The sequence below is a fragment of the Leucoraja erinacea genome, chromosome 8, assembly GCF_028641065.1.
Source record: "Leucoraja erinacea ecotype New England chromosome 8, Leri_hhj_1, whole genome shotgun sequence".
Classification (NCBI taxonomy): domain Eukaryota; kingdom Metazoa; phylum Chordata; class Chondrichthyes; order Rajiformes; family Rajidae; genus Leucoraja; species Leucoraja erinaceus.
The window spans coordinates 2,115,522-2,129,899 of NC_073384.1; the positions used below are offsets into that span (position 1 = coordinate 2,115,522).

General features: G+C 44.8%; 1 protein-coding gene across 1 annotated transcript in view; it reads right to left on the reverse strand.

The window, feature by feature from the left end:
- Positions 1-4,734: 4,734 nt before the first annotated feature.
- LOC129699245 (aftiphilin-like) overlaps positions 4,735-14,378 on the reverse strand; it is a 55,206-nt gene continuing 45,562 nt past the window's right edge. Inside the window, exons 8-9 of the mRNA XM_055638865.1 lie at positions 6,234-6,357; positions 4,735-5,763 (exon numbers count right to left, since the gene is read on the reverse strand). Coding sequence (XP_055494840.1) covers positions 5,619-5,763; positions 6,234-6,357 — 269 coding nt within the window. The 3' untranslated portion in view covers positions 4,735-5,618. The remainder of the gene's footprint in view (positions 5,764-6,233; positions 6,358-14,378) is intronic.

Genomic DNA, 14,378 nt, shown 5'->3' on the forward strand with positions numbered 1-14,378 from the left:
GCCCATTATGTCCATGCTAAACATGGCACCAAGCTAAATGAATCTCTGCCTGCACCTGATCCACATCCCTCCATTTGGAGAGTGAATCCTAACTCTGACTTGAGATGGGCGGCAATGTGGTTGGCTCCTAAATCTGACATTCCTGAACAAGTTCAAGTGAGTTTATTGTCATGTGTCCCTGATAGGACATTGAAATTCTTGCTTTGCTTCAGCACACAGAACATGGTAGGCATTGACTACAAAACAGATCAGTGTGTCCATATACCATAATATAAATATATATATATACACATGGATAAATAAACTGATAGTGCAAATAACAGATAATGGGCTACTAATGTTCATAGTTTTGTCCGAGCCAGGTTTAATAGCCTGATGGCTGTGGGGAAGTAGCTATTCCTGAACCTGGTCGTTGCAGTCTTCAGGCTCCTGTACCTTCTACCTGAAGGTAGCGGGGAGATGAGTGTGGCCAGGATGGTGTGGGTCTTTGATGATACTGCCAGTCTTTTTGAGGGAGGCGGGGGGAGGGGGGAATGGGCACCGAGGCAGAAAGGTCAAACTGCATGACCTTGTGGATGATATTTCTACTACAAAACACTTTTTTTTTAAATGGCATTGTAACAAATTTCCCAGTGGCCATGAATTAGTTGAAAGGGCAGATGGGAGTTGGGGCCTGGTGAGTTCAGAAAGTACAGAAGCCAGTTTAAATAAGAAGCAGGGCATTGGTGGATCCACAGGGCATTGGGGTGGAGTGCAGGAAACGAGACTTGTGGTGTCAGATGCTGCATCTGCCCCTGGGCCAAGATGGGACTTGTCAGAGAGTCGGTAGTTGCAAGATGGGGCTCCCTGCATGCTGCTCCAGAAGGGCATCTCTTGTACTCGTGTACGGTGGGATTGGATAGCATGGAGAACAAAGCATTTCCCTGTATATCTCTGTACACGTGACAATAAACTAAACTAGTCCCGAACCTTCTTCTTCTCCTTGCGTGTGGCGTGCACAGCCTAAAGTTGTAGGACAACTTGTTCCATTTGCTATTTGATTGTGCATGCCGGGTTGATTGCATTCGGCGAACCACATGAAGGTTGCAATCTCCTACAGGTCCCGAACCAGAACATGTTGTCCAGAGATGCAGCCTAACCCAGAGGTACTCCAGCACTTTGCGTATTTTTGTAAAGCAGCATCTGCAGTTCCTCGAGACCAGATGCCAAACTATCAGGACGTGTGACTGGCTGGTACCAGGTTGTCAGGGTTTGACTATGTGTACCTCAGCTGCTACAAGGTCACAATGATGCCCCTTCTGAAGAGGCTGATCACACACTGCTGGCCTTGTGAGCAATAACTATATCCTGTAGTCAAACTAAAAACTCTAATGGGGCAGGCAAGTACAGCAGACACCTGTGGCAAGAGGAGTGGCTGTGGAGATGGCATTATTATTTTATTGTCACATATACCAAGATACAATGAAAAACTTTGAATGTGCAAACCAGACTATGCACCACGACAGATGAGATCTGGGGCATTGGAAGACCAAACAGCCTAACGAGTTAATCAGTGTGATCAGGAAAACCACAGGATATACCACTACAGATACGGGCTTGTAGGACCAAGCAGCCTAACACGAGCACTGTGAAGTTCTCAATCCCCAATCGAAGAAACCTCAGACACCCAATGTTAAGTGTTTCACAAAAAACTAACCAGTTCTTAAAACAAATGATACAAAGGACATTTATTATCACATACACCAACTGGTGTAGTGAAATTTGACTTGCCATTGCAGCACACGGATAAAGATAAGACACAACATTAAAGACTTTAACAATCAACATAAAAACATCCCCCCACAATGGTTCCCACTTTGGGGGAAGGCAGCAAAGTCCAGTCCTATCCCCTGTTCACCCATAGTCGGGCCTATTGTGGCCTCCGCAGTCAGACCGATGTTTTCAGGCCCTCTTGCCGGGAAGATGGAACTCTGGTGTCGGGTGAACACTCCTCAGTGGCTTGGAATGTCTGGAGCGGCCGCTCCCTCCCCGGAGACCACGGCTCCCGAAGTCCTCAGGCCGCGCTGGTTGGAGATCCGACTCTGGTGATCCCGGATCCCAGGCTCCGCGGTGTTTTAAATCCAGCGCCGCCCGCAGCCACAGCCCCTCGATGTTGGGAGTCTGCAGTCACAGCACTCCAGAGCTTACCGCACGGTGACCCTTTAAGGCATCGCCCGCTCTGTGATGGTGTCCCAGCGCTGTGCTGCCGCCAAAGCTGTAGTCCCGGCCGGTCCCGACAGGAAATGCCGCTCCAGTCCGATGGTAGGCCGTGAGGAAGGGCCGAAGTAGCGGCTCGGAGGAAAGTCGCCTCTCCGACCAGGTAGGGACTAGGAAATAAAGTTTCCCCCCTTCCCCTCCCCCCCCCCACCCACCACATAAAAGACTAGACCTCCAAAACAAACACTTTTAACTCACTAAAAATGTTTTAAAAGGGTGAAAGGACTAATAGCTGCCGGCAGGGCAGCCATACTCGACGGTGCCCCCTAAAGATGTTCATCTCATTGTTGCTGGGTTTTATGTGACAAGTGATCAGAGTTCAAATCTGACTGAGAACACTGGTAGGCTCTGTCATAGACTAATGTGTAAACTGGCTACAAACTGCAGAGGGCTTGCACAACAAGGCTGCACATCTTGGACAATTCCAACAATTTTTAATATAGATTAACTTACAAAATTCTTAAGGGGTTGGACAGGCTAGATGCAGGAAGATTGTTCCCGATGTTGGGGAAGTCCAGGACAAGGGGTCACAGTTTAAGGATAAGGGGGAAATCTTTTAGGACCGAGATGAGAAAAACATTTTTCACACAGAGAGTGGTGAATCTGTGGAATTCTCTACCACAGAAGGTAGTTGAGGCCAGTTCATTGGCTATATTTATGAGGGAGTTGGATGTGGCCCTTGTGGCTAAAGGGATCAGGGGGTATGGAGAGAAGGCAGGTACGGGATACTGAGTTGGATGATCAGCCATGATCATATTGAATGGCGGTGCAGGCTCGAAGGGCTGAATGGCCTACTCCTGCACCTATTTTCTTTGTTTCTATCACTTCATGGGCAGAAATTCCTGATCTTCCTTGATGCATGAATATTGTGTGCATTGAGGGTTCAACACGAGAGGTTCTTAAACCACAGGCATCGAGCAAAACAAATACTTTTCAAAAAACGTTGTGTTTGAGAAAGACTTTGGGAGCACGATGGTGCAGCTCTGAGAATTCACCTATCCATGTTCTCCACAGATGCTGCCTGACCTGCTGAGTTACTCCAGCACTCTGTGAAACGTCACCTATCCATGTTCTCCACAGATGCTGCCTGACCCGCTGAGTTACTCCAGCACTCTGTCAAAACGTCACTTATCCATGTTCTCCACAGATGCTGCCTGACCCACTCAGTTATGGTGCAGCAGCATCTATGTAGCTAAGGAAATAGGCAACGTTTCGGGCCGAAATCCTTCTGGAAATAGGCAACGTTTCGGGCCGAAACCCTTACGGGTTTCGGCCCAAAACGTTGCCTATTTCCTTAGCTCCTTAGATGCTGCTGCACCCGCTGAGTTACTCCAGCACTCTGTGAAACTATCCGTATTCTCCACAGATGCTGCCTGACCCACTGAGCTACTGTTTTAGGAGATGTGAATGAGCTAAATCTACTGAAGATTGCAAGCCAGCAGGTTGGCCGTGGGAGAGCAGGGGGGAAATAGAAACAGGTTCCAGTCTTCACCCGAGGCAAAACGGCAAGGCTGATCAATGTGAGAAATTCATGTCACAGGAATACGATCATTACCTGCACCATGGGACGGCACGGTGGAGCAGCGGTAGAGTCGCTGCCTCACAGCGTCAGAGACATAGAAACATAGAAATTAGGTGCAGGAGTAGGCCATTCGGCCCTTCGAGCCTGCACCGCCATTCAATATGATCATGGCTGATCATCCAACTCAGTATCCCGTACCTGCCTTCTCTCCATATCCCCTGATCCCTTTAGCCACAAGGGCCACATCTAACTCCCACTTAAATATAGCCAATGAACTGGCCTCAACTACCCTCTGTGGCAGAGAGTTCCAGAGATTCACCACTCTCTGTGTGAAAAAAGTTCTTCTCATCTCGGTTTTAAAGGATTTCCCCCTTATCCTTAAGCTGTGACCCCTTGTCCTGGACTTCCCCAACATCGGGAGCAATCTTCCTGCATCTAGCCTGTCCAACCCCTCAAGAATTTTGTAAGTTTCTATAAGATCCCCTCTCAATCTCCTAAATTCTAGAGAGTATAAACCAAGTCTATCCAGTCTTTCTTCATAAGACAGTCCTGACATCCCAGGAATCAGTCTGGTGAACCGTCTTTGCACTCCCTCTATGGCAATAATGTCCTTCCTCAGCCAAACGAGACCCGGGTTCCATCCTGTCTACGGGTGCTGTCTGTACGGAGTTTGTACGTTCTCCCCGTGACCTGTTTTGTTCACTGGTTTTCTCAAAGATCAGTTCAGTTACATAATCATATTCAATGATATGGCCCAGGTTAAATTGGTGCGTTTACATCTAAATAATTGATTTGCAAATCTTGATGAATACTTTATTCCGAGACCTCCACGTCTAGAAAGGCAGATGTGTTTGTAAAGGCACTTGGATAATTCTCATCTGATTCTCAGCCGCTACTCTGCGTGGGGCTCAGAAAACTGTAAGACCGTTGCTGCAATGAAAAGCAGAGAACAGAACTGTTTGAAATCATCTCTTTTATTTCTCTGTATTCTAAAAGTAAATATACATACTACAGTTATAAAAGAACCTGGACATGCACGTCAACCTATTCAGGTTCTTCACTGAATCATTTGTTTCCATAGGAATTTCACCATTTACATTCCATAGTTATTAATGTACATACAGCCTGAATCACTGCAAACTATGATTATGTCCACCAAATCTTTACACTGTGCAAATGCTCAATAAAATATGTATTAGTGGCAAAATAAAACAAATAGCCAAGGCAAGATCTTGGTCCCTGGTCCCCCAAATGAGCCCAGGCTGAGAATGTCAGCGGTTGATTCGAAAGGTGCGGGCGGCCCACTTGAGAAACTCTGATCTTGCAAATGGCTTCAGTGATATCTTCCTGTGTTTGGCCTGAGCCAGTGAGAGAGGGCTCGGTCAAAACAGGGCACACACAAACAGTAGCAGAGGTCAATGTTTCAACAGAGGGGCTTTGAAACGGCCCGAGAGGTTGGATTCAAATCAGTAATAAACAGAACATAACATTGAAAGATTCACCAGGATGTCAGTGTGAAACAGAATCTGAACATCCAAACGATCAATGTTTTATTAAGGTCATTGCCAGATCAGCTAACCAAACTAACGTGTACAACCCAGCAGAGCAAAAGGAAAAAATAGTCTGCAAACCCTTCACCTGGTATTTACAGGTTTCCTAATATAAACATCCGGAAATGACTTCAATATAAATAAATATACAACATTATCGTATTATTGGTGTTGAATCCTCCAGATCTGCTGATCAATAAATCATCCGATTGACCGATTAGTTTTTAAAGTTGAGGAAGGTAAAATGTCTTATTTTAAAATGTCCATCAAGTCTGGTGTCCGCGGGCGGCTCAGTCTGCCTTGTCACACGTGCTTACCAAGGGCCTGAGTGTGGCTGGGAACATCAGTACCTTGGCATGCATGAAGGACAGGTCTGGGAGGGTGGCAATCACCTGGGCAGCTTCACCACTCACTACCTCCGCCTTCTTTGGTTTCCTGTGAAGCAGAAAAAAAAAATCATTATTACCATTTTCATAAGGTCATGTGATAGGAGCAGAATTAGACCATTCGGCCCATCAAGTCTACTCCGCCATTCAATCATGGCTCATCATCTCCCCATAATGTCTGACACCCGTTCCAATCAAGAATATTGTCTAGAATTGTCTTTCAAATATCCACAGACTTGGCCTCCACAGCCCTCTGTGGCAATGAGTACCACAGATTAACTACCCTCTGACTAAAGAAGTTCCTCCTCACCTCCTTTCTAAAAGAGCGCCCTTTAATTCTGTGGACTCTCCCACCAGTGGAAACATCCTGTCCACTTTCACTCTATCCAAGATCAGCCATGTTTGAATGGCGGAGTAGACCTGATGGGCCAAATGGTCCAATTCTGCTACTATCCCATATGTCCTTGACAGAGTCGGTGTTGAGACCTTCCACTCACCAAGACCAAGGGCCATTCTTACCTGCTAGACGTGCTCGTTTTCTCTGCGGTGGACATGAGGCGAGCAAATGCATCGGTCATTCGGTTGACAGTGTTAGTGCCCTCCAGTTTGGATGTGGTCAACTCGTACAATTCTGGATCAACACCTGGACAGATACAAGTACCACATTCAGACCGTTTCACGCGGTTTAGCCCACGACTGCAAACAACATTCCACACCCTACATCTGATTTCTGTAAACATCTGATTTGTACAAAAGCACAAAATGGAGGGCAAATTTCAATTTGCACATTTGCGATTCCATCAAGCAAGCCTACATTGTCAAGTGACACTGTACTATGTACACTATTAGATGTTCTACTAAAGGGACATATTTCGTACAAATAAAGTGAACTAGAAGTTGAGGTGAAGTATTTACCCTTAAGGGTAAAGGCATTTTTGCTTCCTCCCAATTTTAATGAAAGGTACACTTAGCTTTCACATGTCAGAGATCTCAAAAACATTAACACATACAAAGATGCACTCCAAAGGCATCTGGACCTCGACTAGCACGCCCACCGCCATCTTATGATGCCCTACCAAGAGGGTTTCAGTCTACTATATCCACATCCAGACATATTCAGAAAGAGCAAGTCACCAAGTATTGAATATTTCAGCTTGATGAATTATCCTCAACGCTGTTGCAACAACGTTGGTCATTTTTACCTGGACATTTTGTTAGATCTCTTCAGCAAATAGCTCAGCTGAACTCTGAACATAATGAATGACAAGGAATGTAATGGTTAACAAATACATTTGCCCAACAAAAATGTTGATGGGGGAAATAGGATTATACCATTTAGATAACGTGATAGAGACATTATCACACATTATAAGGACATAAGTTGATAGGAGCAGAATTAGGCCATTCGGCCCATCAAGTCTACTCCTCCATTCAATCATGGCTGATCTATCTCTCCCTCTTAACCACATTCTCCTGCCTTCTCCCCCCATAACTTCTGACACCCGCACTAATTTTAAAATGAAATACTCCAAATCTTATCCGACCTAACTGGTAAAAGATGAAACAATACAAATCTAAAACCAAAATCAAACTGATGACTGCTGAAAAGCCAGAATTCAATAAGTGAATGGAAAAATAATCTGATACTGACAAATGTTAGGTCAAAGGAGACTGTGTGTGGGTGAATGTTGTGCCTATCAAAATAAGAAAGAGATTTATTGAAATCCATAAAACTGCTGAAGAGTCCAGATATTTCAATCCTGTCAGAACAATGTAGAATTATTTTTGTCTGGATGTTTGCAAGGACAGTTTGGCAAAATGATCACTTTCTTGACTATCCGAGACCTGCTATCATGTTCACAAAAGCTTTTGTAATAATCAACACTGTTTGGGTGCCAGATTCAAGTAGCTGAACATGAGATTGACTGGACAAATATGTGAATTGGACAATACAGTGGGAATTAGGATCTTAACATCTTCACTCGCAAGACAGAAATGCTTTCGAAACGGGTCACATTGCAGAAAGAAATCAGAGATCAGACACCATTATTTAAAAGACTAATCTAGGAATGCAATGCAAACGCAAATTGGAGGAACAGCGCCTCAGATTTTGCTGGGGCAACTTACACCTCAGCGGTATGAACATTGACTTCTCTAACTTCAAGTAACCCATGCTTTCCCTCTCTCTCCATCCCCTCCCCCATCCCAGTTCTCCGAATGGTTGTGCCTTGTTGTCACCTTCCGCTCAGCCAACAATGAACCATTCCGCATTTCCTTGGGCACCATCTGCTTTAATCTGTCCTTTTCACACCCCACATTCCATTTGTACCCTTCCATATCTCCAGGTTCCCCTCTCTCCTAACTCTCAGTCCGAAGATCCCTATCCTTCTCTCCAGAGATGCTGCCTGTCCCGCTGAGTTACTCCAGCATTTTGTGCCAATCTGGGAATGCTTTGAACAAGTAATTTTTTTTTACAAATGCACAAACTCAGCAGACTCCAATTCTTCAGTGCATGCAAGTACTGCTTAATGTTTTATTCATGTGTATATATTGGGTTCCAGGTTTGACCCTGGTATGGAGTAGGCTCACAAAAGTAAAGGCAAGAGCAGAAATCCCTCAGCACCTTGCGACAATAGACAATAGGTGCAGGAGCAGGCCATTCGGCCCTTCGAGCCACCACCGCCATTCAATGTGATCATGGCTGATCATCCCCAATCAGTACCCCGTTCCCGCCTTCTCCCCATATCCCCTGACTCCGCTAGTTTTAAGAGCCCTATCAAGCTCTCTCTTGAGAGCATCCAGAGAACCTGCCTCCACCACCCTCTGAGGCAGAGAATTACACAGACTGGAATTACTGGCGACGGGATGGGTTACATGAAAAATTCAGGACCATCCTTCACAATGATACGGTCAACGTTGTATTTGTACAATCCCTTTTTTTAAAGTGATATTTACACACTGAACAAACAGTTAAGCCGCTAAATAAGGAATCGTTTTTGTCTCCAGTTTTACTAATGAAAGTCAAAAGGTTTTCTTGGAAAACTATCTACGGCTCCAACCCACAACCAAACATGTCGCATGTCAGTTGGCAATAACTGGAAGCAGCCCAGAATTTATCATTTCGTTTCAGAGCAAGTGTATGCAGTTTCAAACCTCACATCAAGGCAGGCAAACCGCCACGTGTTTTGGGGACAGACAAAAATGCTGGAGAAACTCATAGAAACATAGACATAGAAACATAGAAATTAGGTGCAGGAGTAGGCCATTCGGCCCTTCGAGCCTGCACCGCCATTCAATATGATCATGGCTGATCATCCAACTCAGTATCCCGTACCTGCCTTCTCTCCATACCCCCTGATCCCCTTAGCCACAAGGGCCACATCTAACTCCCTCTTAAATATAGCCAATGAACTGGCCTCGACTACCCTCTGTGGCAGAGAGTTCCAGAGATTCACCACTCTCTGCGTGAAAAAAGTTCTTCTCATCTCGGTTTTAAAGGATTTCCCCTTTATCCTTAAGCTGTGACCCCTTGTCCTGGACTTCCCTAACATCGGGAACAATCTTCCAGCATCTAGCCTGTCCAACCCCTTAAGAATTTTGTAAGTTTCTATAAGATCCCCTCTCAATCTTCTAAATTCTAGAGAGTATAAACCAAGTCTATCCAGTCTTTCTTCATAAGACAGTCCTGACATCCCAGGAATCAGTCTGGTGAACCGTCTCTGCACTCCCTCTATGGCAATAATGTCCTTCCTCAGATTTGGAGACCAAAACTGTACGCAATACTCCAGGTGTGGTCTCACCAAGACCCTGTACAACTGCAGTAGAACCTCTCTGCTCCTATACTCAAATCCTTTTGCAATGAAAGCTAACATATCATTCGCTTTCTTTACTGCCTGCTGCACCTGCATGCCTACCTTCAATGACTGGTGTACCATGACACCCAGGTCTCGCTGCATCTCCCCCTTTCCCAATCGGCCACCATTTAGATAATAGTCTGCTTTCCTGTTTTTGCCAAACTCACGAAGGAATAGGCGACGTTTCGGGTCGAGACCCTTACGGGAGAAGGAACAGGCGACGTTTCGGGTCTCGACCCTTAAGGGTCTCGACCCGAAACGTCGCCTATTCCTTCACTCCACAGATGCTGCCTCACCTGCTGAGTTTCTCCAGCATTTTTGTCTACCTTCGATTTTCCAGCATCTGCAGTTCCTTCTTATGCACCTGTTTGGGGGTTATCATCAGTGATGTGTTAGCAAAAAAATATAGAAATCCCAAAGGGAAGCCAATTAGACATGGTGATATTAGAAACATAGAAAATAGGTGCAGGACGAGGCCATTCAGCCCTTCGAACCAGCACCACCATTCAATATGATCATGGCTGATCATCCACAATCAGCACCCTGTTCCTGCTTTCGCCCCATATCCCTTGATTCCGTTAGCTCCAAGAGCTAAATCTAATTCTCTCTTGAAAACATCCAGTGAATTGGCCTCCGCTGCCTTCTGTGGCAGAGAATTCCACAGATTTACAACTCTATGGGTGAAAAAGTTTTTCCTCATCTCAGTCCTAAATGGCAGACCCCTTATTCTTAAACTGTGACCCCTGGTTCTGGACTCCCCCAACATGGGGAACATTTTTCCTGCATCTAGCCTGTCCAATGCCTTTAGAATTGTGTGTTTCTATAAGATCGCCTCTCATCCTTCTAAATTCCAGTTGAATACAAGCCCAGTCGACCCATTCTTTTATCATATGTCAGTCCCACCATCCCAGGAATTAACCTGGTGAACCTACGCTGCACTCCCTCAAGAATGACGCTCCCCAAAGTTGTTAGTGCTGTGAGATTTAGCTCGAGTGTGGCTAACAATTGTGTTCAGACTCTCCAGCATTCAACCAAACAATAAACAAAAACCAATGACTCGTGGTGACCGACACTGCACCCAATTATGGGACCCAAGATACACACAAAACGCTGGAGTAACTCAGCGAGTCAGGCAGCATCTGTGGAGAACATGGATAGGTGACGTTTCACAGAGTGCTGGAGTAACTCAGAGGGTCAGGCAGCATCTGGGGAGAACATGGATAGGTGACGTTTCACAGAGTGCTGGAGTAACTCAGCAGGTCAGGCAGCATCTGTGGAGAACCTGGATAGGTGACGTTTCACAGAGTGCTGGAGTAACTCAGTGGTTCAGGCAGCATCTGTGGAGAACATGGATAGGTGACGTTTGGGGTCATAGAAACATAGACAATAGGTGCAGGAGTAGAGATCATTCGGCCCTTCGAGCCTGCACCACCATTCAATATGATCATGGCTGATCATCCAACTCAGTATCCTGTACCTGCCTTCTCTCCATACCCCCTGATCCCTTTAGCCACAAGGACCACATCTAACTCCCTCTTAAATATAGCCAATGAACTGGCCTCAACTACCTGCTGTGGCAGAGAATTCCACAGATTCACCACTCTCTGTTTAAAAAAAGATTTTCTCATCTCGGTCCTAAAAGACTTTCCCCCTATCCTTAAACTGTGACCCCTTGTTCTGGACTTTCCCAACATCGGGAATAATCTCGGGAAGGGTCGAGACCCTTCTGCAGAGGCTAGTTTGAATTCTCCCATTTGTTTGAAAACAAATTACATTTTCTAACTCCTTAAATGCATAGTTAACAGCGGCCTTCATCACACACCCTAGACAGGCTTTCAATTGAGGGCAATAATGCATGCGGTAAATAAAAAATCTTGCAACACTTTATTCTCTACCACCGCTAATAGATTTCTTCCCCAGAAAAAGACCAGAGAAAGCCTTCAAGAAAGCACCAAGGCTTCATCCACCATCACAAGGCAGCAATCCTCATGACTCTTCCCATCAGGGATGTAACTGACTAGACTTTTCCAGCAATCTCTGTTACAGCTTGCAGCTTCTCTGTGTGTAATTGCTAATTCAGACCGAGAATGTTGCAGGTTTTTCAGCGTAGGAATTAGCATCATGAGGGTAATAATAACCCCGACTTGCAATTGGTCTGGATTTACAACTAGTATAAACAGATTTACAACTAGTATAAACAGTAATAAACAGTAGGATCCTGCTTCAAAATGGACTTGGCTAATGAAGTTTAAGACATCGAGGGTTGATAGAACATTGTATGTTGGGAATCTTAAACAGAAAATAGAATCTGTTTTAACATCGAAGAACCCCCTTGCAGCACTTCACACTGAAGTGTGAATGTTAGTTTTAGGCACCCTTGACAAGCCAGGGAGAAAATCTATTGCTACTAACATTAGGACATTCCTTCATTTTATTTGTTTAAGAAGGAACTGCAGATGCTGGAAAATCAAAGGTAGACAAAAATGCTGGAGAAACTCAGCGGGTGCAGCAGCATCTATGGAGCGAAGGAAATAGGCAACGTTTCGGGCCGAAACCCTTCCGGGTTTCGGCCCGAAACGTTACCTATTTCCTTCCGGGTTTCGGGCCGAAACGTTGCCTATTTCCTTCGCTCCATAGATGCTGCTGCACCCGCTGAGTTTCTCCAGCATTTTTGTCTACCCTAATTTCATTTTATCAGAGTATAAAAGTTCCGCACCAAAGAAGGCTTTTCATTCATGAGGCACTATAGATAGAAAAGCTAGTATTAGGCTGAAGAATGGTCTCCCCACCCAAAATGTCACCTATCCATGTTCTTCACAGATGCTGCCTCGCCAGTGATATTCCAGCATTTTGTGGCCTTTCTAATTAACAAGCCATTATTTACTTATTTACACGCATACAGATTAACAAGCCGAGTTAGAAATGTTTAAATCTTTCTGATTCACAGATGTTTTAAGGTTTCCAAGTGTTACACCATTTTCAATTAAGCTTTTAAAAATAAAAGAAATGGGGCTGGTGAATAAGTGCTAATGAAACAGATTCCCTGCCGCAAAGATCATCTTAAAGCATTAATGCTTACAGGTCACCACTGAATTAATTGATTTAGGTTTAAGCTAAATCAATTAATTGCGTACAGTTTTGGTCTCCTAATCTGAGGAAGGACATTCTTGCCATAGAGGGAGTACAGAGAAGGTTCACCAGACTGATTCCTGGATGGCAGGACTTTCATATGAAGAAAGACTGGATAGACTCGGCTTGTACTCGCTAGAATTTAGAAGATTGAGGGGGGGGGGATTTTATAGAAACTTACAAAATTCTTAAGGGGTTGGACAGGCTAGATGCAGGAAGATTGTTCCCGATGTTGGGAACAAGGGGTCACAGTTTAAGGATAAGGAGAAATCTTTTAGGACCGAGATGAGAAAAACATTTTTCACACAGAGAGTGGTGAATCTCTGGAATTCTCTGCCACAGAAGGTAGTTGAGGCCAGTTCATTGGCTGTATTTAAGAGGGAGTTAGATGTGGCCCTTGTGGCTAAAGGGATCAGGGGGTATGGAGAGAAGACAGGTTCAGGATACCGAGTTGGATGATCAGCCATGATCATATTGAATGGCGGTGCAGGCTCGAAGGGCCGAATGGCCTACTCCTGCACCTATTTTTCTATGTAAGCTGCTGGCAACTAGCCACAGAGGGGCTATTGTGGGAAAAATGTTGTCCTGAGAACAGCATGGTACAACACAGCAACAGGCCCTTCAGCTTGCTGGTGCCAATCTAACCTGGCCAGCACATGGTTCACCCCCCTCCAATCCCTGCCTGGTCCCATCTAAATGCATCAGTATTCCCACCGTATCTGCTTAAATCACTTCATGGGGAGTGCGTCCCAGGCACCCATCACCCTCTCAATCAAAAAAAAGCTTCTCAAATCTCCATTCACCTTACAGCTGTTCATCTGTGGAACTCATTGCCACAGGGGGCTGTGGAGGCCAAGTCAGTGGATATTTTTACGGCAGGCATGGACAAGTTCTTGATTAGAATGGGTATCAAGGGTTATGGGGAGAAGGCAGGAAAATGGGATTAAGAGGCAGAGATCAGCTATGATTGAATGGCGGAGTGGACTTGATGGGCCGAATGGCCTAATACTACTCCTATAACTTGTGAACTGTGCCCTTTTGTATTTGACATCCCCCTGCTGGGGAAAAGTCTATCCACCAGATTGTTGCCAGTTGAACAAACAAAACGCCCAAAACACGCACAATATTCTAGTGTTATGTTTACAAATGGTGTGGGCACAGCAACAGTACCGTTATCAAATACAAATAAACTGTTTTAATTAAACAATGCCTTACAACCTAACCCCTAAATAAAAAAGAAAAATTCAACTTTACTTTTTATATTCCCAAAAACTATTTATCCAGTGATCAAATTATGGTTCTGCTTTTCCCCCATAACTATCAAACAGTGATGGCTTATTTGTGAAGGTTTTTATTTAAAAAAAAATATTTAAAAATGCACAAACACTGATAGAAACATAGAAAATCGGTGCAGGAGTAGGCCATTTGGCCCCGTCGAGCCAGCACCGCCATTCAATATGATCATGGCTGATCATCCACAATCAGTACCCCGTTCCTGCCTTCTCCCCATATCACATGATTCCTTTAGCCCAAAGAGTTAAATCTGACTCTCTCTTGAATACATTTAGTGAATTGGCCTCCACTGCCTTCTGTGGCAGAGAATTCCACAGATTCACAACTCTCTGGGTGAAAACGTTTTTCCTCATCTCAGTCCTAAATGGCCTACCGCTTATTCTTAAAC